The 26,815-nt window shown below is 47.8% G+C and overlaps 1 protein-coding gene across 5 annotated transcripts in view; it reads right to left on the bottom strand.

The window, feature by feature from the left end:
* Window positions 1–26,815, bottom strand: part of DPP6 (dipeptidyl peptidase like 6) — a 573,115-nt gene that overhangs the window by 163,501 nt on the left and 382,799 nt on the right. For all 5 annotated transcript variants that reach the window (XM_066385521.1, XM_066385524.1, XM_066385520.1 and 2 more), the window contains exons 2-3: window positions 25,970–26,084; window positions 13,711–13,809 (exon numbers count right to left, since the gene is read on the bottom strand). In XM_066385521.1, coding sequence (XP_066241618.1) covers window positions 13,711–13,809; window positions 25,970–26,084 — 214 coding nt within the window. The remainder of the gene's footprint in view (window positions 1–13,710; window positions 13,810–25,969; window positions 26,085–26,815) is intronic.

The raw sequence follows: 26,815 nt of genomic DNA, 5'->3' as shown, positions 1-26,815 counted from the left end.
GCCCTCACGTTGTTATGTTTACAAGGATTCTGTAATTTCCCTGACAAGTTGATGCGGGTTAGGAAGAGCATATGAGACTTTGTAACAAAACATCATGGTGCAAACCTGGCCTTGTCTTCCTGCTAGGAATTCCTAAACATGGCTCAGCCTTTGAACTCTGACTCCAGAGCTCAGAAGAGTTTTTCAGACTGGCTTTGGACCTGGCTGTGTACATGACTCTGAGCAAGGCACCTACTTCCGTAATAACAACAATAACTACTCTGACCCATGCTGAGATAATTTGTGAACAGGGTGTGAGGTGAAGGGTCCCACACTTCATTCTTTTCATGTGTGGCTGTCCAGTTTTTCCAAAGCCATGGCTAACGCTGACCTACCATACTTTAAGCCATTGCACACACGTGATCTTACAGAATTTTACTCCACGACACAGAAAACCGATGCGACCATCACCTCTGGAGTTGACAGGGTTGGAAAGTTCCATTTCTGTCTTTTCCTCCTGGGCCTTCAACCAGCCTACACGTCCAGTGGTGGGATTCAAATAATTTAACAACCAGTTCTCTGCCCTAATGACAATGTCTAAGTATAAAAAAATGATATACTGAAAGGTAGTTTATTATTTCATGCATTTAATACTGAAATAAGAATAAAAGAGGTAGATAAAACTAGACTATGTTATGAGAGTTTTTAAAATATTAATGAGAAAATATTAAATAATACCTGACAAAAAACAATAAAACTGTTATTTAAGACATTTCCATAAGTTTTTCTTTTCTTTTTTTTTTTTTTTTTTGTATTTTTCCGAAGCTGGAAACGGGGAGAGACAGTCAGACAGACGCCCGCATGCGCCTGACCGGGATCCACCAGGCAGGCCCACCAGGGGCGATGCTCTGCCCCTCCAGGGCGTCGCTCTGTCGCGACCAGAGCCACTCCAGCGCCTGGGGCAGAGGCCAAGGAGCCATCCCCAGCACCCGGGCCATCTTTGCTCCAATGGAGCCTCGGCTGCGGGAGGGGAAGAGAGAGACAGAGAGGAAGGAGGGGGGGTGGAGAAGCAGATGGGCGCTTCTCCTGTGTGCCCTGGCTGGGAATCGAACCCGGGACTTCCGCACGCCAGGCCGACGCTCTACCACTAAGCCAACCGGCCAGGGCCCATAAGTTTCTTGATTGACGTCCTCACTTGCAATATTTTCCACCTACGGACAGAATGGACATTACTATAGGCAGTTAGAATACGCTGTTGCGCAGATGAAAGTTAAAAAAGAGTAAGGAATGTCAATTTGTAATTTCCACATTGGGTGGCTGCCCAGGGGCCCCCTTAGAGAGAATCCTAAAGACAAGTGCCATTTTAACAACCGGTTCACCGAACTCAACCAAAAACTAGGTGTCGTTTCTGTCGAACCCGAACCGGTGCAAACGGGCTGAACCCCACCACTGTACGCGTCCTAGATTCCTCTGAGGTCAGGCAGGGCTAGAGGCCTGATGTCTAGCACCAGATGGGTCAGAAGCGATGTGCGCTACTTCTAGGTTTGGCTTTTTTCCTCCTAGCCGCTCAACTAGAATACATTTTCCAGCCTCTTGGGCCATTAGACGGGGCCGTGTGACTGACTCCACGCCAAGGGGAAACACAGGTAGACGAGATGTAGCTTTCTTTCACGGCCAGCCTCCCAAAAACCCCTAGGAGAAACTCTCTGTCCTCTTCCTGGGCTTCCATCACATCGCAGACGACTCAGAGCCCTTACAGAACCCGCTCCCCTCCAGAGGACAGAATCCCACTCCCCCCAAATGACCATATGATATAATGGTCACAGCCGGCCTAATCCACACTAACGCAACCGGAGAAGCAATAATAACACCCGAGCTGTCAAGAGCCCAGGCAGACCCGGAGGATTCAGGTACAAGATGAAACTGAGCTCCTGCAGCAGAAACTGGAGACTTCAAAAGGGGTCGTGGGCCCTGGCCGGTTGGCTCAGCGGTAGAGCGTCGGCCTGGCGTGCGGGGGACCCGGGTTCGATTCCCGGCCAGGGCACATAGGAGAAGCGCCCATTTGCTTCTCCAACCCGCACCCCTCCTTCCTCTCTGTCTCTCTCTTCCCCTCCCGTAGCCAAGGCTCCATTGGAGCAAAGATGGCCCGGGCGCTGGGGATGGCTCCTTGGCCTCTGCCCCAGGCGCTGGAGTGGCTCTGGTCTCGGCAGAGTGACGCCCCGGAGGGGCAGAGCATCGCCCCTGGTGGGTGTGCCGGGTGGATCCCGGTCGGGCGCATGCGGGAGTCAGTCTGACTGTCTCTCCCCGTTTCCAGCTTCAGAAAAAAAAAAAATACAAAAAAAAAAAAAAAAAAAAAAAAAAGGGGGTCGTGGCAAATAGTCCCAAGCTGGGAAGCAAGATTCAGACTGGCTTTTCTTTTTCTTTTTGTATTTTTCCGAAGTGAGAAGCAGGGAGGCAGTCAGACAGACTCCCACATGCGCCCAACCGGCCACCCAGCATGCCCACCAGGGGGCAATGCTCTGCCCATCTGGGGCCATTCTAGCACCTGAGGCAGAGGCAATGGAGCCATCCTCAGTGCCCGGGGCCAACTTTGCTCCAATGGAACCTTGGCTGTGGGAGGGGAAGAGAGAGAGAGAGAGAGAGAGAGCGCGTACGCAGAAGGGGAAGGGTGGAGAAGCGGATGGATGTTTCTCCTGTGTGCCCTGACCAGGAACTGAACCAAGGACTTCCACAGGCCTGGCTGACATTCTACCACTGAGATAACCAGGGCCCTGAGGTGCATTTATATTTTTTAAAAAAAGGAAAGAAAGAAAGGCTGAATCTCGCTCAGGTCAGCTACTGTGTGGCTGTGACTTGTCACATTTGCATCTTCTCTCCCCTGTTCCTTGGTGGTCTTAAAAAGCAACACAGCTTTGCAATCAGGGTAGTCATTAAATCCACCAGTGCAGAAGCTACTGAGGGGACAGAACAGCTTTATAGATCTCCCGGAGCCTCCATTCTGTGGGACTGCCATTCCTTCATCTGTCTGACAGTTTCTTGGAAACTCACACTCCAGCAGGGCTTGTCATCATTTGATTGACTCAGGACTTGCTCACCACAAAAGCCTTTTCCCTGGGGCGTTTGTCAAACACAATCCGTGACAATTGTTTAAAACAGCAACTGCCTGAGGTGATAAAGGTTGCAGTAAATGAAACGTTGACCAAAAAAGAAAAGACAAAAACCAACCTACCAGGGAAAGCTAGGGAACAAGATGCCCGGGAGAGTTTTGGAAAACTTGGACATATTACTGAGACTCCACAAGGTTGTGTTCACATGCGGAGCGTCTGCATGCAGCCTAGGGTATTTGGGAGAATGCCCTGATTTCTCTCCCCTCTGGCTGACCTTGAGACTCCAGAGAGCAGGAAACAAAGACCCAGCAGGGCTGTCCCCTGCATGCTGCGTGCTGCGACTGTGCCCAGAAATGCATGCAGGGCTTGCTGGCAAAGACTGGGAGCTTTATGGGTTCCAGGAACTTAAGGAAATCATCTCTGTCTCATAATTCTAGAGCCACTAAGCTAACCCAGTAGAGACTTCTGTGGCTGCCCGCGAAAAGAAGGCAGACTTTATTAAATTAGTTCAGGAGGCCATTAGACACACAAACAGCAACAAACAACAGGCAGCAATAAGCACTAAGGAGAAAGATGATTTGATTTCCAGAGTCACCCCACGGGATTATGGAAAAATATACAGTATTTAACCAAAACCATGGGACACGCAGAGAAAGAAGACGGTTGGTCCATATGTGGAAAGAAAAACAAAAAAACTCAGCAGTTAATAAAACGGTTCCTGGGGCAGTTCAGACATTAGACATGTTAGGAAGAAGACTCTTTATTATTATTCATTTTTATTTTTTTGACAAAGACAGAGAGAGAGTCAGAAAGAGGGACAGACAGGAAGGGAAAGAGATGAGAAGCATCAATTCTTTGTTGCGACTCCTTAGTTGTTCATTGATTGCTTCTCATATGTGCCTTGATCGGGGGCTAGAGCAGACCGAGTGACCCCTTGCTCAAGCCAGAGATCTTGGGCTTTGAGCCAGCAACCATGGGGTCATGTCTATGATCCCATGCTCAAGCCGGATGAGCCTGCGCTCAAATCGGTGACCTCAGGGTTTCAAACCTGGGTCCTCCACATCCCAACACTATGCTCCGTCCACTGCGCCACCACCTGGTCAGGTGGAAGAGGACTCTGGAATGAGCTATTAGATAAGTGAAATGAGGCAGTCAGAGAAAGACAGGTACCTTATAATTTCACTCCTATGTGGAATCTAATGAACGAAATAGAAACTGACTCATAGATGGAAAACAGAACGACAGCTGTCAGAGAAGAGGGGGTTCGGGGGCTGGTTGAAAAGGTGAAGGGATTAAGCAAAGAATAAAACCTCCTAGACAAAGACAACAGTGTGGGGACTGCAGGAGGGAGTAGGGGAGGGGGAGGTGGACGTGGGAGGAAGGGGGACAAGTGGTGATGAAAGGAGACTTTATTTGGGGTGGTGAATACACAATACAATGTATAGATGGTGTATTATAGAATTGGACACCTGAAACCTATGTAATTTTATTCACCTACGTCACCCCAATAAATGCAATAAAATTTTTTTAAAAAGAGAAAAGAAATAAATTAGTTATATGTTTAAAGAACTAAACAACACCATGTCTCAAAAACTAAGAAAAAAAGAGAGAGAGAGAAAGGGAGAGAGAGGAAGTGATGTGTCACTGAATAGAAAATATCAATAAAGAAACAAAAATGACTGAAAATGAGCCCAACAGAAAATCTGGAGTTGAACGCCCAGTAATTGAAATAAGTCATTCAAGGGTGCAAAAAATAATATTTGATCAGGCAGCAAGGAAGACACAGGGAACTTGATTATAACTGAGATCATCCCATCTGAGGAGCAGGGAGGAAAACAAGAGTTTCAGAGACCAGTGGGCACCGGGCATGATGACAGACGCGTCACAGGAGCACACAAGGAGGGGTGAAAGGGGAAAGGGCAGAGGTTACAGCTGAAGAAATGATGACAAAACACAGAAGAGAAGGGAACCCTGCTGGGCTCATTCTGTGGGGCCAGTTTCACCCAGACACAGAGACAGCACAGGAACATGGCTGACCAATCTCTCTTACGAATACAGATGTGGTTTAAGAACAGGTTTCCAGAGACCCAACCAACAATCCCCAAAACACCTGACTTGGACTCCTATGAAGGTCATCAAAACCAGGAACATCTGAGAAATTTTCACAGCAAGAGGAGCCTCAGGAGACTTGAGGACTGAGTATAACATGATAACCTGGATGAGACCCCAACATGAAAATGGACATTATTATTATCATTATCTATCTATCTATCTATCTATCTATCTATTTATCTATCTATCTACTTATTTATTTTTAAGTGAGAGGAGGGGAGATAGTGAGGTGGACTACCTCATCTGCCCCAGGATCCACCAAGCAATATCATCTGGGGCCAATGTTCAAGTACTGAGCTATTTTTAGTGCCTGAGGCTGACCAAGCCATCCTTAGTACCTAGGGCCATGCTCAAACCAATTTGAGCCACTGGCTGTGGGAGGGAAGAGGGAGAGAAGGAGAAGCAGATAGTTGCTTCTTTACTGTGCCCTGAACTTCTTTTTAGTTCCCTCACTGGGAACTGAACCCAAGATGTCCATACACTAGGCCAACATTCTATCCACTGAGCCACCAGCCAGGAGGAAAAGGGACATTAAAAGTCAGGAAATCGGCCCTGGCCAGTTGGCTCAGCTGTAGAGCGTCGGCCTGGCGTGTGGGGGGTTCGATTCCCGGCCAGGGCACATAGGAGAAGCGCCCATTTGCTTCTCCACCCCCCCTCCTTCCTCTCTGTCTCTCTCTTCCCCTCCCGCAGCCGAGGCTCCATTGGAACAAAGATGGCCCGGGCGCTGGGGATGGCTCCTTGGCCTCTGCCCCAGGTGCTAGAGTGGCTCTGGTCGCGGTAGAGCGACGCCCTGGAGGGGCAGAGCATCGCCCCCTGGTGGGCAGAGCGTCGCCCCTGGTGGGCGTGCCGGGTGGATCCCGGTCGGGGCATGCGGGAGTCTGTCTCTCCCCGTTTCCAGCTTCAGAAAAATACAAAAAAAAAAAAAAAGCACACATTCTTGGTCAGCAAGGGACCGTTCTCTGGTTTCTGACTCTGTGATGACAGAATGCCATGGGTTTTCAATCCCATTCTATTCACCAAACATTTATGGCTCCTAGTCTCCCAAACTGCAGTCTCTTTTCACATGTTCCCTTGGACTGCACGTCCCCAGGTACAAGTGTGGGCAGGGGCCAGGGGTTAACCCCACAAACTTCAGGTTCCAAAAACTCATCCAATTTTCATAGAGTCCCACAGTACACACACACAAAAATTAATGCTATGTATTCTCCCTTTGCTGTGTCATCTTTTAACTGAAACCTACCTACACTTGAAAAGATAAACTTAGGTATGTGTCATTTAGAGAGGCTCTTTCCAGATGCCGTGTTGCATGGTCATGCTCAGCCACATGGTCTTGAGGTTTTGGGGCTGTTAATGATCTGTTGGACGGAAAAGAAAGAAGGACCAGACGACAGTCATACATCATACAAATGAGGTCCCGTCAGTGGACCCTTTGACTTAGCTATTTCTGGATTCCATCTCTCTTCTTTCACATCGCACCTGACTACATTAAAAAAAGAAAGAAAGAAAGAAATCAAATCGTTGAGGCTCTTGGCTTTTGGCAGAAAGCACCGTTCCTGCTCCAACGATCCTGTGTCACGTCGCTAATGTTATTATAACTGGGAGGCGACTAAATTTACACTCAAGGTAACATCACATATTAATATGTGAATTAATATGTCGGCGGCTAAATTTACACCCAAGGTAACATCCCCTGTGAACACGCAAATGAATAATAAATAATTCAGCGATCAGGAAATCGCACGCCCCCCATTAACAAGCCAGATGGCATCTGTCTCTGCCTCTGCCCATGTGCCGCAGGCATGTGGTAGATCCCATGGAGACGTCGGCCATGGGAGCAATCAATCTCTTCGCCCGCTGACCTTACAATCAACCAATCAATTCTCTGGACAAGACGAACAGGAGCACCCACCATCGTTGTGATGTGCATCCTTCAACACAAGGGGGCGCTGCTTCAACACTCCTCTAAGCACAACTGAGGCTTCTAAAGCTAATTAAAAATAATAGCGACGGAGGACGACACAGTTCTGTGTTCGTCGGTGTTGGCCAGCAGGGACTGTTCCGAAATGTTAACATTTTACTGTTCATATCACTGATGATCCACCAATTAGGAGCACCGGATTTTAATCCCAGTCTAGGGGGGGGAGGTTGATGAGGAGAGGGGGAGAAAGAGGGAGAGGGAGACAGAAACCTCATGCTGCTCCTGTAGGTGCCCCGACCGGGGATCAAACCAGCCACCTCTGCATTTTGGGACGATGCTCTAACCCACTGAGCTATTGGCCGGGACACCTTTTATATATAGTCTTTGAAAATGTAATCCTACAGGTTCAACGATGAAAATATATTCCAAAAGTTCCTTATCTAGAATCATGGCGGGGTGACGTGCATTGGGTGTTTAAAGGCAATTGGGTGTCACGAGTGCGTGTCTCAGTTTGGAAGCGTAAGGGAAGAAGCCCCATCACCTGCCTCCCTGTGCCCTCTGGAGTTGACGTAAGAGGAGGCAACAGCCCATCCTGTTGCCTCAAAGTACTAGGGGATGGTAAGGGGTATCCGGTCTCCATGGGACCTTTCCTGGTTTTTCTGAAAGAGCCCCCCTCACAAAGCTTATAATATGGTCAAAGACCCCCAGTGTTGCCATGAATCTAAGGGAACTCACCTTCTTTGTTGGGTCTACCCAGGTGGGCATATCATCCCCTGTGCTCAAAGAATCACCCTCCAGTAAAAGTGCTGAAGATCCCGGGATAAATGCGTACGTAATACACCTGGGTAATGACACGTCCTCATACAGTAAAAACCTTCCATCTCTAGTCTCCTTCCGTCCTCATCCCCCTTTTTTGGGTCAAGTTAATTATGTTAAATGAATTCTCAGAGCTTTCATGTTCGTAACATTGTCCTGCCACTTTTCAAAAATTAATTCATTCCTTGCAGACAGGGACGCGCAGAGCGGCTCGACTCTCGGAAAAGGGATGCTAGTCAGCACGTCGAAGAGGTCCACTTATGTTGGCTTTTTTTTTTCTTCCTGAAATATATTGTATTAAGCTTTCCAGTGTTTATCCCTGGCAGAGAAATGCTGAACAACCCATCTTCTGTACCTCGTGAACAATTAAGACGGGATACCTGTGATGTTAAACCTTCACAAAGCCTTCCTTAGGAGAATTTTAAGACTCCGGCTGGTAAGTCATGTCCTAGGAATAACTGTTCAGTCATAGCGGTGAGACATGTGCTCTCACAGGGTCAACGGAACGCCGCGCCCACGGTCCCTTGTTGCTGCTCCGCTGAGCCCGATGTTTGGTGATTTTTCTCTTATCTTGCCCTTTCTGCGTTCAAAGGTGTGTGTGCCTGACTCACATCTCTGTTGGATTCCCATCTTATTAGCAGGAGCGGCCTTGCTCAAGTCCCCTTCTGTCCCCTGCAAACAGCTCTGCACGAGGAACGGGGCTCCTCAGAACACACCACCCAGCCGGGGGAGGGATGGAGAAGAACCAGGTTGGCAGCTTCAGAACAGTCACGGGGGTGTGATGTGCAGCCCAGGGAATACAGTCCATAATAATGTAATAAGTATAAACGGTGTCGGGTGGGTACTCGAATTATCGGTGGGGGCGGGGGATCCCTCCCTCAGGCCGTAGGTGTCTAACCACTGTGCTACTCTGCACACCCGGAACTAATCAATGATTGAACACTGACTGTAATTGAAAAAGAAAAATCTGAAAAAGAACAGATGTAGGTCCTTTCCTAGCCCGGGTCTACCCTCCGTCCACATGGACCCGAGGAATAAGCCAGAGTCGGTCTCGCCCCTCGAGGACCACATGGGAGTCGTCTGCAGCAGGGTCTTCAAGGTCCGACCCTGACCCACACCACGGCCTCGACTCCTACCCTTCCCCCCAGTATTCCCAACGTTCGGACCCATTCCTATATTTGCCTCAATTCCTTTCCTAGCTTCTATTGTTGTTATTTTTTCTTCCTGCGTGGTTAACAAAACTCCCTGCTCCCTTACAGAGCCCAAACATTCTACTTGACAGAGCCCTACCTGATTCAAACGTCACTTCCCAGGGACCCTCCCTGATCTCCCAAAGCAAGAAGCTGATGCTCCTGTGTCCTGGCAACATCCTCATGGTCCCTGAGGTCATTTAACTATTTATTACAATATCGCCCCCTGAGGGTGAGGAAGATGTCTTATTTTTCTTTTTTATACCCTTTTCCAATTATTGACAGAAATGGATGAAAGAGTGAAATCGATTAGTCTATTGGAGACAGAATGGTGGGAAAAACACTGGACTGGGAACCATGAGGCTGATGTATGAACTTGGATGGACTAGCCTCCCCGGGTCTCAGTCTCTCCATTTAAGGGACGTGGGGCCCCGTGAGGTGGCGCCCAGGTGGCTCATCTCGCACCACACAACTCCTTGGAGAAGTCCAGGGCTCCTTATAGGAAAGACCCTCCCCTACCCAACTGAATGGCTGATTCAGGCCCGTGACACATGTTGCTCAATGTGAAGCAATCCCTGGCTTGCCTCTATATAAAGAAGGTTGTCAATCACTCTGGTGGCCCTGGCCAGTTGGCTCAGTGGTAGAGCGTCGGCCCGGTGTGTAGAAGTCCCGGGTTCGATTCCCAGTCAGGGCACACAGAAGAAGTGACCATCTGCTTCTCCCCTCCCCCCTCTTCCCTCCCACAGCCAGTGGCTTGATTGTTCTGAGCATATGCCTCAGGTGCTAAAAATAGCTCAGCAGATTTAAGCATCATCCCCAGATGGGGGCTGCCAGGTGGATTCTGGTTGGGGTGCATGAGGGAGTCTGTCTCTCTATCTCCCTGCCTTTCACTTAAAAAAAAATTATGAGTGTGAACAAATCTAGTGTCAGAACTCTCCTCACCATCTTCCCTATCACCACAGGAAAATGAAATCAGATACGTATTAATCATGATAAATGTATATATACGTTCCTAAAATGTCAAGAGTTCCAACAAATAAAGAACCTGGCTAGCCTCCCATCAGCTGGAAAACTTGGTCACCCTAAGTCCTCTTCCATGAACGCTGATTTGCCGGATTGCTGAATCATTCATTCAGTTGGTTAGGGAGGCCTAATGACGTACCCGGGCACTCAGGTCTACAAGGAAAACGGAGCAGTCACTGTAACACGATTGCGGCCTCGAGAAGTGCACCATCAAAGGGCAAGACACAGATGTAACCCAACATGTAGACAGAAAATCAGACATGCCGTGGGTGTACAGGATCACCGGGTTGTCTAGGATCGTTCTCAACAATGAAAGAGACCAAGCGATGCTTTTTAAAAAAAAAAATTAATTAAGAAGGCTATTGATGTTCGAGAAGACGTCAATGATAATTAGCCCCTCGTAGGTCGCTGCGGTTAAGCATTCCACGGGGCTAATTTAATTGAAACAATAAACGATAGTGTCAGGCTCATGTGAGGGTCACCACCTTAGAGGACGCTGTGTCTAATTAATGGGACTTCCCACTCTGCTTCAGAAAGACCGTTCTATAGTAAGAGACCCCGGAGATACCCTTGGGCTCTCCACAGGCCCAGGAAAGTGGGGCTTCAGTAACATCTCTCTTAATTGGCATAAATGTCAAATAAAATGAGGTTTTGTGAGTCCTGGTATGTGGGCTAATGGGGGTGGCGGTTGGTACTCTTTTCTTTTTCCTTTCTTTTCCAAGTGAGAGGAGAGAAGACAGAGAGACTCTCACATGCGCCCTGACCCGGATCCACCCGGTAACCCCCGTCTGGGGCTGATGCTCTTTAGAGTCATCTTCAGCACCCAGGGCCGATGCCCTCAAACCAACTGAGCCATGGCCACGAGAAGAGAGGAGAGAACGAGAAAAAAAGAGAAGGGGAAGGGGAAGGGTGAAGAAGCAGATGGTCGCCTCTCCTGTGTGCCCTGACTGAGAATTGAAAAACCAGGACATCGACATGCTGGGCCAATGCTCTTACCACTAAGCCAACCAGCCAGGGCTGCTGGGCAGTATTCTCAATGCCCCAGGCAGAGCTGTCAGGTGGATCACCTGCCTGCCCATGGATAGAGAAGGAAGACCTGCTGTAGGGCTGTGTCCGGCCTCACTCATAACTTTCTTGTCAGCCCCGCTGGATGGGAAGACCGGAGGAGCTATGTATGTGTCATAAGAGGGGTCTCCAGAAAAAGACCTAAAGAGCCAAGGCGGGAGTCCACTTCACAGGCGGACTCCTTCCCACCCCACCCCCACCTAACACCACGAGGGTTATTCAAACACCCATCTGGTGTTTCAGAATAACAAAAGAGGGGCAGAGAAAGCAAAGGCAGAGAACCAGATGTGGGATTTGTGGCGAACCCTGTGCCCCATTCGCAATTTTATCTTCTACGCCAAAGGCGGCCTGCAACAACCTTAGGACATCCTGGAAGATGTCGATCGCACCGAGGAAGAAAAGTAACATGTAACTCTCACCTGAGCTCCCCTTCTCAAGAAGACAAAACACATACATACATGGATACATGCAATACATGTGTATTTCCCTATATCCGAAAGGGGGCAAATAAGCCTGTCCCCTCATAAGGCAGATAAGCACATAGCAATAGGATGCCACTCCTGGCCGACATCTGCATTTGGTTCAACAGAGACGGAGGTCCTATTTGCCAGGGAGACAGAGGAGCACTTGCCAAAGGGACAGCAATTCAAAGATTCAGAACCCGCCTCCTCATGCCAGACAACGGGGCTCCTCTGCTCCTGAGCAAAGAGGGGAATCGTGAGGACAACAGAAGAGAGGGAAACACATGGCTGGCTTGCACCAACGTGCTCTCTAATCCCACCCGGCTCCTTCCAGAGGGCTCTGACACGGCGCAGGGATGCTCCTCAGCGTGCATGTGATGCCATGACTTCAAATGATGGCTATCACGCTCGCGCCGACTCATGGTGCCATGGAGAACGTTTTCCCTCTTTGAAACCTGTCTTTCCTGGGCGTCGTTCTGTGGTTCACTGTTGCCAATTGCTCCAGGGCTGCACAAATGACCCTGGAGAACTTGCTTAGTCCTGACAATTTTAAGGCATAGTGGCTTTGATTAGAAAAAATGTGGCCTTCAAACAGCCGCAAAAACACTCCGAACGACCACTTCACAGGTGGACTCCTTCCACTCCCCACCTAGCCACCTAACCCCAGGAGGGTTATTCAAACGCCCATCTGGTGTTTCAGAATAAGAAAAGAGGGGCGGAGAAAGCAAGGCGAAGGCAGAGGACCAGATGTGGGATTTGTGGCGAGCCCTGTGCCCCATCCGCAATTTTATCTTCTACAGCACACACTTTCCTGGGGTCAACCCGCCAGCTGACACTTCCCTACACTCAAAGGAAGCAATTTCCTCCAATTTTACAGTCTCTCCCGTCTCTCGCGGGAGAGGCGCGGAGGGCTAACTGCTCACAAGTGGCGGAATGAATGGAAAGGAGCGTAAATAACACAGATAGGCGGGATTCTGGATCCAGACCCGTGGTCTTCCAACGCGGACTCACTGATGGGGAACACGCCTTGGGGGGGAGGAGAGGGAGAGAGAAAGAGAGAGAAGTGAGGATGCCAAGCCCTGCTCAGAGTTAGCAGACCAGCTAATCCCTCCTTACCTGCATCCTAAAGACAATGGGGAGGGATGGCAGGTCCCCTGAAGACTGCCGGTGTCTCCAACTTGCTCAGAGCGCAGTGCATGGGGCTTATCAGACCATTTCCAGGGGCTGACCCAGGCTGCCTTTGTGAGATGCTCACCGAGACTATGTGTCATCCCGAGGTGTCGCCAGGAACTGCAGCATCAGACGCCCCGTGCAGGGGGGCCGACTCCCCAGGACACAGAACAGACAGGACAGTTGTGGGAAGCACACTAAGCAGGAGGTAGGCTCGCAGCCATCTCTGGGCCCCTGATCAGCCCTGTGACCACAGAAAAGTTGCTGAACCTCTCTGCACTTCACTGACTGCAAGAGCCAGCATTGGAACGAGACCTCTAGCATTTCCTGACAAAGGGTCCCTTGATCCGAGAGTGACTTTTCCAGTGTGTCCCACTGAGGCTGAAACACGCCGCACAGCAGCCACTGAGGCTGGACGAGTGGTCTCCAGTGACTCTTCCTGCAGAGCCAACCCTCCCAGACACAACGGGAGAAAAGCGGTTACGTCCTGCAGTGCAAGGAGACATTCTAGAACAATCTTTCAACCCCTCAACCCCTTTACCCAGTGCCAGGCGGTACAATGGACAAGAAGAACCCAGGGAAGGAAGGGTAGCTCATCTGTGTCTCTCCCCCAACCCCCTGCTGGTTGCTTAGCAACATCTCCCATCTCCGAGGGATGCACAAAGATTCCGGAAGGTGATGCAGAGGACCCGTTTCTCAGGAAGGCGCAGTCCCATGTCAGTGGCTAACCTATTTTCTTAGAACGATAGTGCGATTTATCACAGCGAGAGCTCCATGGAGCTAGCTATGTCCATGGCCAAAGGGGACCACACAGAGCACTGGGAATGACAAGCTGCCCAAAAGTGGCCAGGAGCTGGAAGGGGACTCACCGCTTATCCACTTTGCCTCAGGGTCGTGAACTTTGAACTCGTCACTGGTGAGGTCTTCCACCGTGACTTTCTTCTTCTGAGACAGACTGTTATCTTCCGCTAGAAAAAAAACAAACAAACCAAAGTAAAAAATGAGGCAGGGATACTTCTTATTTTTTATGTGTTTTGGTAAAAAAGGAGCAAGCGTTAAACATTCTGACTGCCCTTCAGAAACAGTACACACGGTGAGACAACTTCCACAAACTCATGCCGAACAAAAGCCCAGCGTGATGTATTTTAATTAAACCATCATGAGTGGCAGTGAGAGGACCACGGTTCAGTAAAGTGACACCGTCTAATGTATCCCCACTTGCAATATCTCAGTTGTCATACCTCTCAGGTCTTATTTCTATACTGATTTATGAGCCATGGGTTGGGGGGAGCCATCAAAAGATGGCTAGAGGCCCTGGCCAGTTGGCTCAGCTGTAAGGCATCAGCCCAGTGTGTGGAAGTTCCAGGTTCGATTCCTGGTCAGGGCACACAGGAGAAGTGCCCATCTGCTTCTCCATCCTTCCTCCTCTTCTTCCTCTCTGTCTCTCTCTTCCCCTCCCACAGCCAAGGCTCCATTGGAGCAAAGTTGGGCGCTGGATGGCTCTATGGCCTCTGCCTCAGGCGCTAAAATGGCTCTGGATGCAACAGAGCGACGCCCCAGATGGGCAGAGCATCGCCCCCTGGTGGGCATGCCGAGTGGATCCCAGTCGGGCGCATGTGGGAGTCTGTCTGACTGCCTCCCCGCTTCTCATTTTGGAAAAATACCCCCCCCCCAAAGATGGATAGAAAGGAATGTCTAGGAAGGTTCTCAACTGTATTATATAATAAATCACTCATTCTGCCTTTATTCAATGCCATCTCGGGGCAGCAGGGTACGTACAGGAACGTATTCCTTTAGGTATTTACTCTCCACATGCCTGTGATGGTCAGGAGGAGCCCCAGCTGTCTGAGTGAGGTTCAAGTGGGCACTGGGTATTTTGGAGTTTTATCTGTTTAATGCAGGTAGCACCTTCTTCCCTCTGTCTGTGTCAAACCTCATCTCCCTTTGTCTCATCCTTATGAAGACACGTGTGGTCAGTGCTGGCCAGCTGGCTCAGTGGTAGAGCACTAGCCCAGTGTGCGGACATCTCAGGTTCAATTCCCAGTCAGGGCACACAGGAGAAGTGAACATCTGCTTCTCTCCCCCTCCCCCTCCCCCTTCTCTCTCTCTCCTCCTCTCACAGTCATGACTCCATTGGTTCTAGCATCGTCCCCAGATGGGGGTTGCGGGGTGGATCCGGTTGGGGCACACATGGGAGTCTGTCTCTCTACCTACCCTCCTCTCACTTATAAAAAAATAAAAGACACATGATTCCACGCAGGACCTGCTGGAAGGTCCAGGAAAACCCCCTACCTCAAAATGCTTATGGTACCCACTTCTGCGATGACCCTTTTCTTGCTACACAAGGTAACAGACCCAGGTCCAGGCATTAGGACACGGAATTGTCCAGGAGACATTTTTTGTACCTGCCACACCCCTCAAGACCCTTTCTCTCACTTCCAATGAACCCACAACGTTAGAGGACATCCTCTGAAAATGCACTAACCACATATTTGCACCACACATTTGCTAAGTTTAAAAAAAATTTGTGTGTGTCACGAAATCACAACTAGATGGATTAAATCTGAGGTTCTGCTAAGCATCACTTTACCTCATTTCCGGTAATCTTTAATACTTCACATAAAAGCACTGAGTCTATTTGGGGGTTGGGAGATGATGAAATAATCAAAAAAACATGCACCTCTCTGTGACTTCTTCCCAAGTGATCACAGTGGTTCAAGCAGGGGCGTACAGTGCAAGTTCTGCCGCCAAGAGAGCAGGTGGGCAGTTCCAGCCTGGAATCTAATCTCTCTTGCTTCCCTGACCTGCCCAATCCGTTCTGTTCAACTTCTCTTCAGGTCTCCACTTTTATTATCATATCATCGACTTCTTTGTTCCTGACCCTGATCTGCTAACCCAACCTAGACCCCTGAATTGACATCTTTGGCTCCTCCTGACAGGTCAGAGTGTCCCTAAAAATAAAAACAACCAGACCAGCCGGCCTCTCGTACCAGACGGTTGCGAGTCTCCCAACACTCACTTAGAATTTTCCAAGAGGCTCTCGTTGAAACCGGGTAATAGACTCCGGGAAAAACCAGGGCTCTGGATGAGATTTACTCTTTCATGGTTCGTATAACAACTAAGCTTTTTAAGATGCGATGCATAATGTAGCGCTGCTTTGAAAAAGTGCCCTTTTATGGGAAAAACATGTAGGCTCACTTGCCTTTGCTTACAGTCTTAATGCACCCATGAATAATAAACAGCCTCTGCTGTCCTCTAGATAAGTGGGCTCTTTAGGGTGAGGATTCAGTAGGTAAGCAGGACGCACCTCACAATCCTTCCAGAACTAATGCTGGGAAGTCAAAAGAGAGACGGTGAAGATACCCCTGGGAACCTGCTTCTCGCTGCTCTGGAAGTTTGCTACTAAATATAAGGTGAGTAGCAGTGTAAATTAATTCTCTCTTTTATAAGACTCTGTCAGAACTGCCTCTTTTCAGATGTTTCCCTTTAGACGGTGGTGCAATCTTTCTGTTCCAAAGCAAGGAAAGCAGTCCGCATTCCTGGAGTATTTCGTAAATCAAGGGGTCCTGTGCCTTGGGGCAGACGTGGGCACTCTTCCAAGGTGGTACGGGTGGATTCCTCTAGAACCTTCTGTCTCGATCACCCTCAACAGCTAAGGGTGGCCTGCCGTATTATTTGTTATAGCCAATACGCAGCTGTTTTCAGGGAAGGATGGAAACACACGAGGGGAATTCTGAGGTTCTCTTTCTTCCTGTGATTATACGAAAGATGATGTGTCCTATGACTGTACCCATGGCCACCACCACGGAGAAGGTGGCAGGAGAAAGAGGTAAATTTTGAGCCACTGAGTCACCCTGGGACAGCTTATGTCTGGACTTCTTGCTAGGCGAAATGACAACCAGCATCGGCAATTTGAATTACTGGAGTTAGGCGTTCTGTAACTCGCAGACTAAAGCTCTTTAACGAATTTGTTGTATATAACATCTGGGTTTTAGACAAAGGTGCAAGTCCATGCCCAAAGTGGTTCATGGATGGGTTGACCCAGTACATGAACTTCATGAAATGTATCCCAGTTTTTATGAGTACATATATGTCCTTTTCCCCCTTCCATTGATAAGATGACTCAAGACTGTCATCAGCTTCTAAAAATAGCTACAATTGACACCTTGTTACAGACAGTGGGAGCCATTAGACTGCGATCTCAAACCCAGCGCGGGGCGTCCCAGACTCTTCCACTGTGAAACCCATGTGATCTTATGGATCAAAGTCACCCCATTAAATTTAACCCTATTGGCTCAGCAGTAGAGCGTTGGCCTGGCATGTGGAAGTCCCAGGTTTGATTCCCAGCCAGGGCACACAGGAGAAGTGCCCATCTGCTTCTCCACCCCTCCTCCTCTCCTTTCTCTCTATCTCTCTCTTCCTCTCCCGCAGCCAAGGCTCCACTGGAGCAAAGTTGCCCCGGGCACTGAGGACGGCTCCATGGCCTCCACCTCAGGCGCTAGAATGGCTCTGGCCGCAATGGAGCAATGGCCCAGATGGGCAGAGCATCCCCCCTGGTGGGCATGCCGGGTGGATCCTGGTTGGGCGCATGTGGGAGTCTCTCTCTGCCTCCCCACTTCTCACTTCAGAAAAAAAAAATTAATCCTAAATTTTAAAAAAAGTAGGTTCATTCATTGAAACAAATGTACCACTTGGGTGGGCGATGTTGATACTTGGGGGGGGGGGGCTGTGTGGGTCTTGGGGGCAGAAGTTTATATGGAAAACATCGACCCTTCCATTCAATTTTGCTCTGAACCTAAAATGCCATTTTGAAAATCCATGACCATATTATTACAGAACAAGCTACATTCACTAGCGGTAACAATTCTTAAGTGAGGGGATACTCTTTCAAATGTAATTATAATGTAGCCCCCCCCCCTCCCATAGAGCCATTTCATCTTGTTTTGAATCCACTATGAACTCAGAACACTTGGTGAAGTTTCCCACTTGTGTGCCCCATACTATCTTTTCTCTTTTCTTTTCTTTTCTTTTTTCTTTTCTTTTCTTCCTGAAGTGAGAAGCGAGGAGGCAGACAGACGGACCCCTGCATGCGCCTGACCGGAATCTACCTGGCATGCCCATCAGGGGGCGATGCTCTGTCCATCTGGGGTGTTGCTCCATTGCGGCCGGAGACATTCTAGTGCCTGAGGTGGAGGCCATGGAGCCGTCCTTAGCACCTCGGCCAACTTTGCTCCAATGGAGCCTTGGAGGCGGGAGGGGAAGAGAGAGACAGAGAGGAAGGAGAAGGGGAGGGGTGGAGAAGCAGATGGGTGCTTGTCCTGTGTGCCTTGGCCAGGAATCGAACCCGGGACTTCCACATGCTGGGCTGATGCTCTTACTGCTTAGCCAGCCAGCCAGGGCTCCGATACTATATTCTGAGAGAATCTGACTGATGAGCTGTAAACTGCCACTTAGCAAGATTTCTCTTCTCCATAAAGTCTATTGAGTCCAGTTGGAAACTGCAAACTTTTTAAAACAACGACAAGCAGACAGCTCGCAACACAGTTGCAGACATCTGACCAAAATAAAACAGTGATGACATTTCAATTCCCTAAAAATAATCTCTGTGTTAACATTCCTACCCCGGAAGACCAGTGAGTCATAGATTCTTGATCACCTCTGTGCGGCCTTAACCTCCCTCAATCTACCTTCCCTATGACTTTCCAAGACCCACGGCTTTTCATTTACATATGCCCAACCTGAAAGCATTCTCCCATCACAACCACCCCCCCATCACTCAGTCTCTAATGAGAGAAATCTATAAAAGCCAAATGTCAGGGTTGTTTTAATGCAAATATGAGCCTTCTCATCTCCCAGCTCCTGCAACAATAACTGTGGCATTGGAGACGACAAGAGTTCTTTTCATCAGAATTTAATGGCCCCTAACAGGTGTATGCTGTGTGACCTAGCGTACGCTCCCTTTTATTATCAGGGGAAAAAAAAAAAAATATATATATATATATATATATGTATGTGTGTGTGTGTGTGTGTGTATATATATGGTTAATATATATATGGTTAATATATATATATATATATGGTAACTTGGAGTCTATTATACCAAAGAGAAATTTAGGAAAGAGCCCAGGCTAGCAAGGGAGACATGAATGGCAGACTTGAAAAGGACACGTTCTCATTTGGGTAATCCTCATTTGGGTAATCCGTGTGGAGTGAAGACTGCCTTCAACCCTTTTAATTTGCTCTTCAAAGACATCAATTGTGTGTAACTGGCGGTAATTAGACTGAAGCACAGAGCAAGGGAGCTGTGACTCAGAATGATCATCACAAAGCCCTTTGGGGTCCTGAGGCATCAACAAGGCATCCTCCCCACTGCTTCGAACCAACATGGAGAGGGGACCCACATGTCCCTGGAAATATTTTCACCAGAAGACAGAACCCAGTGAGTCCAGGATAGGTTTTTTTGGGGGGCAAGTAGCAAGTTAGGACATTTATCAGTGTTTTGATAAACCAGAGCTCAAGACTAGGGACAACAGGTAGCACTTGAAAAAGGATTATTTTTTTAAAAAAAATAACAAACAACAATGCAATCTCTAAGCGGTCCTAACACCACAGAAGCAAGGCGGGATGGGAAGCCTGGTGCTGTGGAAAGGGACCCATGACGGAGCAAGCCCGCCCAGGTGTTAAGATCACCAGGACTCCCCAGCGTTGAGGCTAAACAGGAAAGCCACACCCGCCCTGGGTCTGCCCCCAGGCTGCAGGTCAGCAATTCAGCTGCTGTCCCAAAGCAACAGACTTGGAACCAAACCCTGCCCATGACTTCTCTTATTTTTTGCTTGATAAGGACATGCTGGTGACATTCTCCTTTGTGAGTGGCCTCTCCACTCCCCTGGGCAGCCCGTGTTCACACTTCACCCGGCACTTAGCCCTCTGCTCTCTGCCCCTAACAGGGGATCATTCACATTTGATCAATGGACAGGCACTGCTGGTCCACATCAGGGCACTGGTGCTTGAGGCATGGCGGATGATTTGACAGCCTCCTCGGCCTCCTGGAGTTCTGAACACCCAAATCAAAGCCGCCGCTCCATCCAGGAAGGTGAAGGGAAGGGATGCAGAAAGCCCGTGATCGGAGGGGACCGAAGTGGACATGCAGCCTTCGAGTGTAGCAACCCGGAGAAAGAACAGTGACCGTGGAAACCCAACAGAACCCAATGGTCAAGTCGGGCAAGGCACGGCCGCACTTGAATTTCAGCAGCAGAAGAGAAGCAGCAGAAGAAAGCCCACTCTTCTGAGCCTTTTCTAGAATTCAGGGAGTCCACAGGAGTCCCACGTCCTGGGAGTGTCTGGCTCTCTGTTGCCGTGACAACAGGCCATCGGCATTCAGAGATAACGGTTTACCACAACTGTATTTATTCTGTTTACAGAAGTAAGAAGGCCACTGTGATAGGTCCTGCTGCACCAGAACAGAATTGCAAAGCACATCCAAGATCAGAGGCTGCATGTGGGAGACGGCCGACGGCTGACATGTTTCCCGAGACAGTGGAGAATCCGGAAAGACCGCTCTCCTCACGGCGTGGACTTGGGCACGTGGAGGGAAGCGTCCCAGATGTGGGTCTTAGCCCTCAGCTCAGACGTTTCCCACCCAGTCCTGACCTGGCTGGAGCCAGCTAGTCTACCCGGAAATGTGGCCAGCAAGAGCCCGGGTATGCTCACGGGGTGACTGGGGAGAGTGGGGTAACTTCATGCCGCCTAAAAAATATCCTTGCTTTCTAAGTCCCACTGTCAGGGCTGGACAAACACAGTGTCCGATCTTCAATCACCACTGTCTTACAGGGAGCACAGCTCTGTTCAAAGAAAAGCGAAGGCGGGAACACCCCCAGGAAGCCCTGCTTCCCTTATGTCCATTTAAAACAGGGAGTCGCTCACGTTTCCAGCTAAGCCACACCGTGGGCAGCTTCCTCACAAAACAGAACCGGTACAGGGCAGGGCAAACATACGTTTCCAGTTGCCGGTACATGAAACACAGAGTTTACTCTTGTATTTGTGTTTATGACTTAAACTGCTTTATTTTCCATACAAACAACTACACCGACTCTGCCCACGCTGCTGCATTTGCCCCCGGGACACCTTCCCAAATTCTTTCCAGCGCTATCATTTAAATTTCAGCAGGTGAATCTACCCCCCACCCCCAGTCAGATGCACTGTGAAGAATCCCGAGGGCAACGATCTTGAGGCAACTCTGGCTTACGCATCAACCGCGCTCCAGCGAGGCTACGCGGTCCTGTACAGACCTGCTGCTGAAACGTCTTCAACGTGAGGCAGGTTGTTAGGTCACATGCATGTATCAATGGCCAGCTCACACCTTTTCCTTCTCTCTCTCTCTCTCTCTTTTTACAAGGTTCTCAACATTGTTTAAACGAACAGCAGACACTGAGATAAAATTCACTTTTCAGAAAGACTGGTAGTGCATCTGTCACCCACGATCCGATTCCAGAGCAGTCTCACTGCCCTAGGAGAGAAACCTCATCAGGACTCGTCAACGCAGGTGCACGATGTCAATGGACGCTGCTAACCGGGGAGGCTCTGTGTGTGGGGGCGGGTGAGGCCTGGAGGGGAAACTTCTCCACCTCCCTCTCCATGTTGCGGTGAACCTAACACGTCTCTAAATCTCTTATTTTGTCTTTAAAAATAAAAGGAGACTCATACTTATTAGCGGTCATTTGCTGTTCTGCCAACCTCCAGCCTCTGTTAACCGTTACTTGAATTTGCCTGTTCTGGAATCCAAGTAGCTTTATATGTCCGTCTTTCACTCAACTCTGAGTGGTGAGGTTTCTTTTCATGCTCGCTGACCCCTGGGAGTGGGTTTTTTTTTCTTTCAAAAAATAAAATTAGTTCCAGTTACAGCTTTATTAACTTAAAACCATGTTTGTTTGATAACCAATTTATGGAGACAAGAAGAACATACATTGGCCTTTTTTAATGTTGCCTTACATGTTTTTAAAATAAAAATTTTTGTTACGATTGTACTCTGGATGGTCAGGAAGCATAAGGACGTACATGCACGTTTGTACTGCTCAAAGGGTTACGTATAACGCATGTTTTCTGCACGCTGCAGTGGGATCAGCATTTCATTCCACTTCACTGCTGAGCAATACTCCGCTGTTTGATGCACCACCTCTGTGTGTCTATGCACCACCAGGTGAGGAACCCTTTTGGGGTGTTCCCACTCTTTGGCTTATGAATAATGTTGCTGTGGGCATCGTGTACAAGTTTCCGTACAGCATATATTTCTACTTTCTCGGGAATATATACCCGGAGTGGAATTACTGTATCATATGCTTAAATTAATTACTGAATAAGTTTACACGTAACTTTTAGAGGAAATTACCAAACTGTTCTCCACAGAGGTTACATGATTTTATGCTTCTACTAATAATGTATGAAGGCTCCAATTTTTCCACATTGTAATATTAATGTTTTTCCTCCTTTTTTATTTTTTAAATAAATGTAGTCCTCCTAGGGGGTGTAAAGTGATTTCTCACTGTGGTTTTGATTTGCATTTCCCTTGTAATTAATGATGTTGAGTACTTTTTCTTATGTTTATTGGCCTTTTGTATTTTGTTGGACAAATGTTATTCAAATTCTTTGGCCATTTGAAGATTAACTTTTTTGTCTCTTCTTTATTTTATTTTATTTTTTGCGTTGTGAGAGTTCCTTATACACCCCAGATACTAGACTTTCATTAAATCTATGATTTGTAAATAGTTTCTCCCATGAGGTGGGCTCTCCTCTCAATTTCTTGATTGCACCCTTTGAGGCACAGAAGTTTTTAAGTTTGATGCAGTCTAATTTACCATTTTTCCCTCCTGTGGTTGCTTGTGATTTTGATGTTCTAGGTAAAAAAAAACAGTTACCTGATACAAAGTCACAACAATTTACCCGTACGTTTTCTTTTAAGAGTTTTATCGTTTTAGCTCTTGTATGCAGGTTGTTGATTCACATTGAGTGGATTCACATTGAGATAAGACAGCAACTTGGTTCTTCTGCATGTGGCTATCCCATTGTTGAAAAGACTATTTTCTTCCATTGAACGGTCTCAGCACTCTTGTCAAAAACGAGTGGACCATAGCTGTACAGGTTTATTTCTGAACTCTCAATTCTGTTCCATTGATCTGCTGTTGATCCTTACGAGAGTACCGCCATATTTTTTTTATGTGGCTTTCCAGTATGTTTTAAAACAAATATATGTAAGTCTTTTAAAACAAGATTGTTTTAGCTAGTCTACATCCCTAACATTTTCACATAAATTTTGTTTATTGATTTATGATTTATTTTTACAATTAATTTATTTTTCTTTTTCATTGACTTTATTGGGGGTGACACTGGTCAACAAAATTCACAGGTTTCAGGTGCACAGTTCTGCAACACATCATCTGTGCCCTGTGTTGTGTGTTCACCCTCAAGTCAAGTCTCCTTCCATCACCATTTATCCCCTTATAACCTCCTTCACCCCCTACCCCCAGCAGTCATCACACTGTGGTCCGTGTCCATGAGCTTCGTTTCTTTTTCATTAAAAATGCATATTCATTTTAGAAACAGCATGTCCATTTCTGCAATAAAAACAGTTGGGATTTTGACAGATCAACTTGAGAAGTGTGGCCGTGCTACTAACGATATTCCATCTTCCAACCCATGGACACGGCGTATCTTTCCATGGACACAGGTCTTCTTTAATTCCTCTGGATTGTGTTTGGTGGTTCTCAGTGGACACGTCTTATACTCCTTTTGTTAAATTGATTCCTCAGTATCTTACACTTTTCATAAACTACTGTAAATGGAATCACTTCTTAATTTCATCTCTACATTGTTCAGGGCTGGTGTATAGAAATGCAAATGATTTTTTGCAAAGACGCTGTACCTTCCAAAGTTGCTGAACTCATTTGTTACTTATAACAGCGTGTGTGTGTGTGTGTGTGTGTGTGCATGCGTGTGTGCATGCGTGTCCCTTAAGATTTTTTACAGACAACATCTTGTCATCTCGTGAATAAAGATAATTTAACTTCTTTCTTCCCCGTCTGGGTGTCATTATTTTCCTTGCCTAACTGCCTTGGTTAAAAGTCTCCAATACAATGTGTAATATATACAGTAAAAACGCAGATCCTCGGGTTATCCCTGATTTTAAAGAGACTGTTGTCAGTATTTTGGCATTAAGTACGGTATTAGCTATCAGTTATTCACAAGTGTTTTTTTTATCAGGTTGGGGAAGTTTTTTCCTAATTCTAGCTTGTTGAGTGTTTCATCACAAGAGGATTTTGAATTTTTGTCAAATGCTTATCTTGCATCCACTGAAATCATCATTCTCTCCCCCTCACTTCCTTTATTCTATTAACATGAGTCTATGACATTGCTTTTTTATACATTAAACCAAATTTCCTTTCCTGGGATATAACCCATTTGGTCATGGTGTGCAATCCTTTTTATAAGTTGCTGGTTTCAGCTTGCTAGTATGTTACTGAAATGTTTACATCTCTAGTCACGAGAAACCTTGCCCTACAGTTTCCTTTCTTTGTGGTAACTTGATCCGGTTTGGGTCTCAGGCTACAGATTACTGTTTTCTATTTTCCTTTTAAATTTTGTTATGATCGTTTAAACAGACATCAGAATTTATCTGCATCTTTTGTACCTACTAAGATTTCTTTTTTTACATTGTATTTTTTTTCTTCTTAAAGGTCTAATACCTGTGTGGTCTATTTATTGAGGACCGAAGCTTGTTCCTGTTCATGTAAACAGGCACCTACTACAGTGGATACAGCCCCCGCTCGCTGTTTCCCTGTGGCCATGATGCTTCGTATCCTAACTCCCACGCGGTTATCTTCAAGGTGAAGTCTTCCTTGTCTCCCTCATCTCATTGCTCTGTTAGAGCCCCCTTCACAGGGTACCTTACCCGTGACTTTCCTCCCCAAGGGTCTCCCTCCTCCATGCTTCTATGCCCCCTCCTGTTGGAATATTCAGCCTCTATGGATATGCATGTTTTTGCTGCAGGGATCTGCTGATAATTTTGGTGGGTTTATTTTTCCCTTCCCCGAGAGATTTTTGACACTGTTTAAACTTCTTTTTATTTCATCAGTAGTATCTAATATATACTTTTTTTTTTTGTATTTTTCTAAAGCTGGAAACGGGGAGAGACAGTCAGACAGACTCCCGCATGCGCCCGACCAGGATCCACCTGGCACGCCCACCAGGGGGCGATGCTCTGCCCCTCCGGGGCGTTGCTCTGTTGCAACCAGAGCCACTCTAGCGCCTGGGGCAGAGGCCAAGGAGCCATCCCCAGCGCCCAGGCCATCTTTGCTCCAATGGAGCCTCGGCTGCAGGAGGGGAAGAGAGAGACAGAGAGGAAGGAGAGGGGGAGAGGTGGAGAAGCAGATGGGTGCTTCTCCTGTGTGCCCTGGCCGGGAATCGAACCTGGGTCCCCTGCACGCCAGGCCGACGCTCTACCACTGGGCCAACCGGCCAGGGCCTATACTTTATTTTTTGTCCACACTCAATATATGTTGTTTCAATAATGTCTTTAATTCATCTCTGATATAATAGCCACAATGCTATGGGATATCCAAAATTATTAGATTTATCATGCCAGTGTCTTTTCTTAAAATTAAAACAAGTTTTCTAATTTATTGATTTGAGAGAGAGAGAGAGAGAAAGAGAGAGAGAAGGCGAGAGAGAAACATGGATGTGATGTTCCACTTAGTTATGCATTCATTGGTTGACGTGACTGGGGGATAGAACCCACGGCCTTGGCACATCACTCTAACCAACCCAGCTCCCTGGCCAGGGCTGCCATGCCCCCATCTTTACGCTCACCAAGCATTAATTAATTATGAATTATCATAGATGCCAAGCATTTCCTGCTGGTCAACAGTTATATAAACAAACCCAAAAGCATATCCCATGGGTCTTACTGACCAATAGCCAGTCCCGTCGTTTTCTCCACGTGGCACACTTAAAGCGAGAGCTTGGGAAACATGAATTATGGAACAGGCTGTCCCTTAAAAATAACACGGGTAAGGTACATCGCACTCTCCCTTCCCCCCTCAGCATGTGACTCACTGCTCCGAGAACAGCGAGAAGTACCTGGTGTCAGCAGGATGACCGAGGTGACGATCAAGGAGCAGATGACCAGGATGACGAGCAGCGCAATGGCTATGCCCTTCCAGTTTCTCTGGGGAGGGTTGCTCCCTACCAGCTCCTGAAAGCAGCAAACAGGAGAGAGAGAGGGGAACGTGGTGAGTAAGGCGAAGATGTGAAGCGCGTGACCCGAGGACATGGGACTGTGAACAAGGCATCGTATGTCTCATCCCTGGAGACACGATGAGCTCTCCTCTCTACCCTCTGCCCTCCCTGCACCCCGGCAGGCCCTGGAGACGGCATCTGACATTCTATGACATGTGCCACTTTGGCGACAGAGGAAGGATTCTCCACCCGATCAGCCAGGTTATCAGCCACCCTGCAGCACCGGGTGATAACTGTAGGGTTTTCTCTCCATGACAGCCAACCTGTCAATCCCCGTAGGGTTAACCTGAGTGTGTTGTATTTTCCACAGTCCTCAGTCTCTTCTCTCTCTTTACTTGTATCACACTGTTAACCTCAGACCACCGAATTTAAGCATCGACGGAGCATATACCACATTCCAGTTCTAATCCCGTCTGCCCATGGCTCACCATGGCAACCCTTCCCCTTCTTCTGTGGCTCTCATGCCAGGCTTCAAGACACCCAGGTCTGTCTTCACGGGGTCACTCACCTACCCTTAAGCTAGGTTTTAGCCCCTGCCAGGGAAGCAGGTAGCAGGGATTGAGGGGTGGGAGGTGATACATGGAGACATTGCAAAAGGGAAGCTAAAGGGTGGGTCCACCTAGGAATTTAATCGGCCATACTGGCTGCTGGGACCCAATTTTTAGTTCCTTTCCGATTATTGTGAGG

The sequence above is a fragment of the Saccopteryx leptura genome, chromosome 5, assembly GCF_036850995.1.
Source record: "Saccopteryx leptura isolate mSacLep1 chromosome 5, mSacLep1_pri_phased_curated, whole genome shotgun sequence".
Classification (NCBI taxonomy): Eukaryota; Metazoa; Chordata; class Mammalia; order Chiroptera; family Emballonuridae; genus Saccopteryx; species Saccopteryx leptura.
The sequence above is the reverse complement of the archived record's forward strand: the minus strand, read 5'-3'. Positions and strand labels throughout refer to the sequence as shown.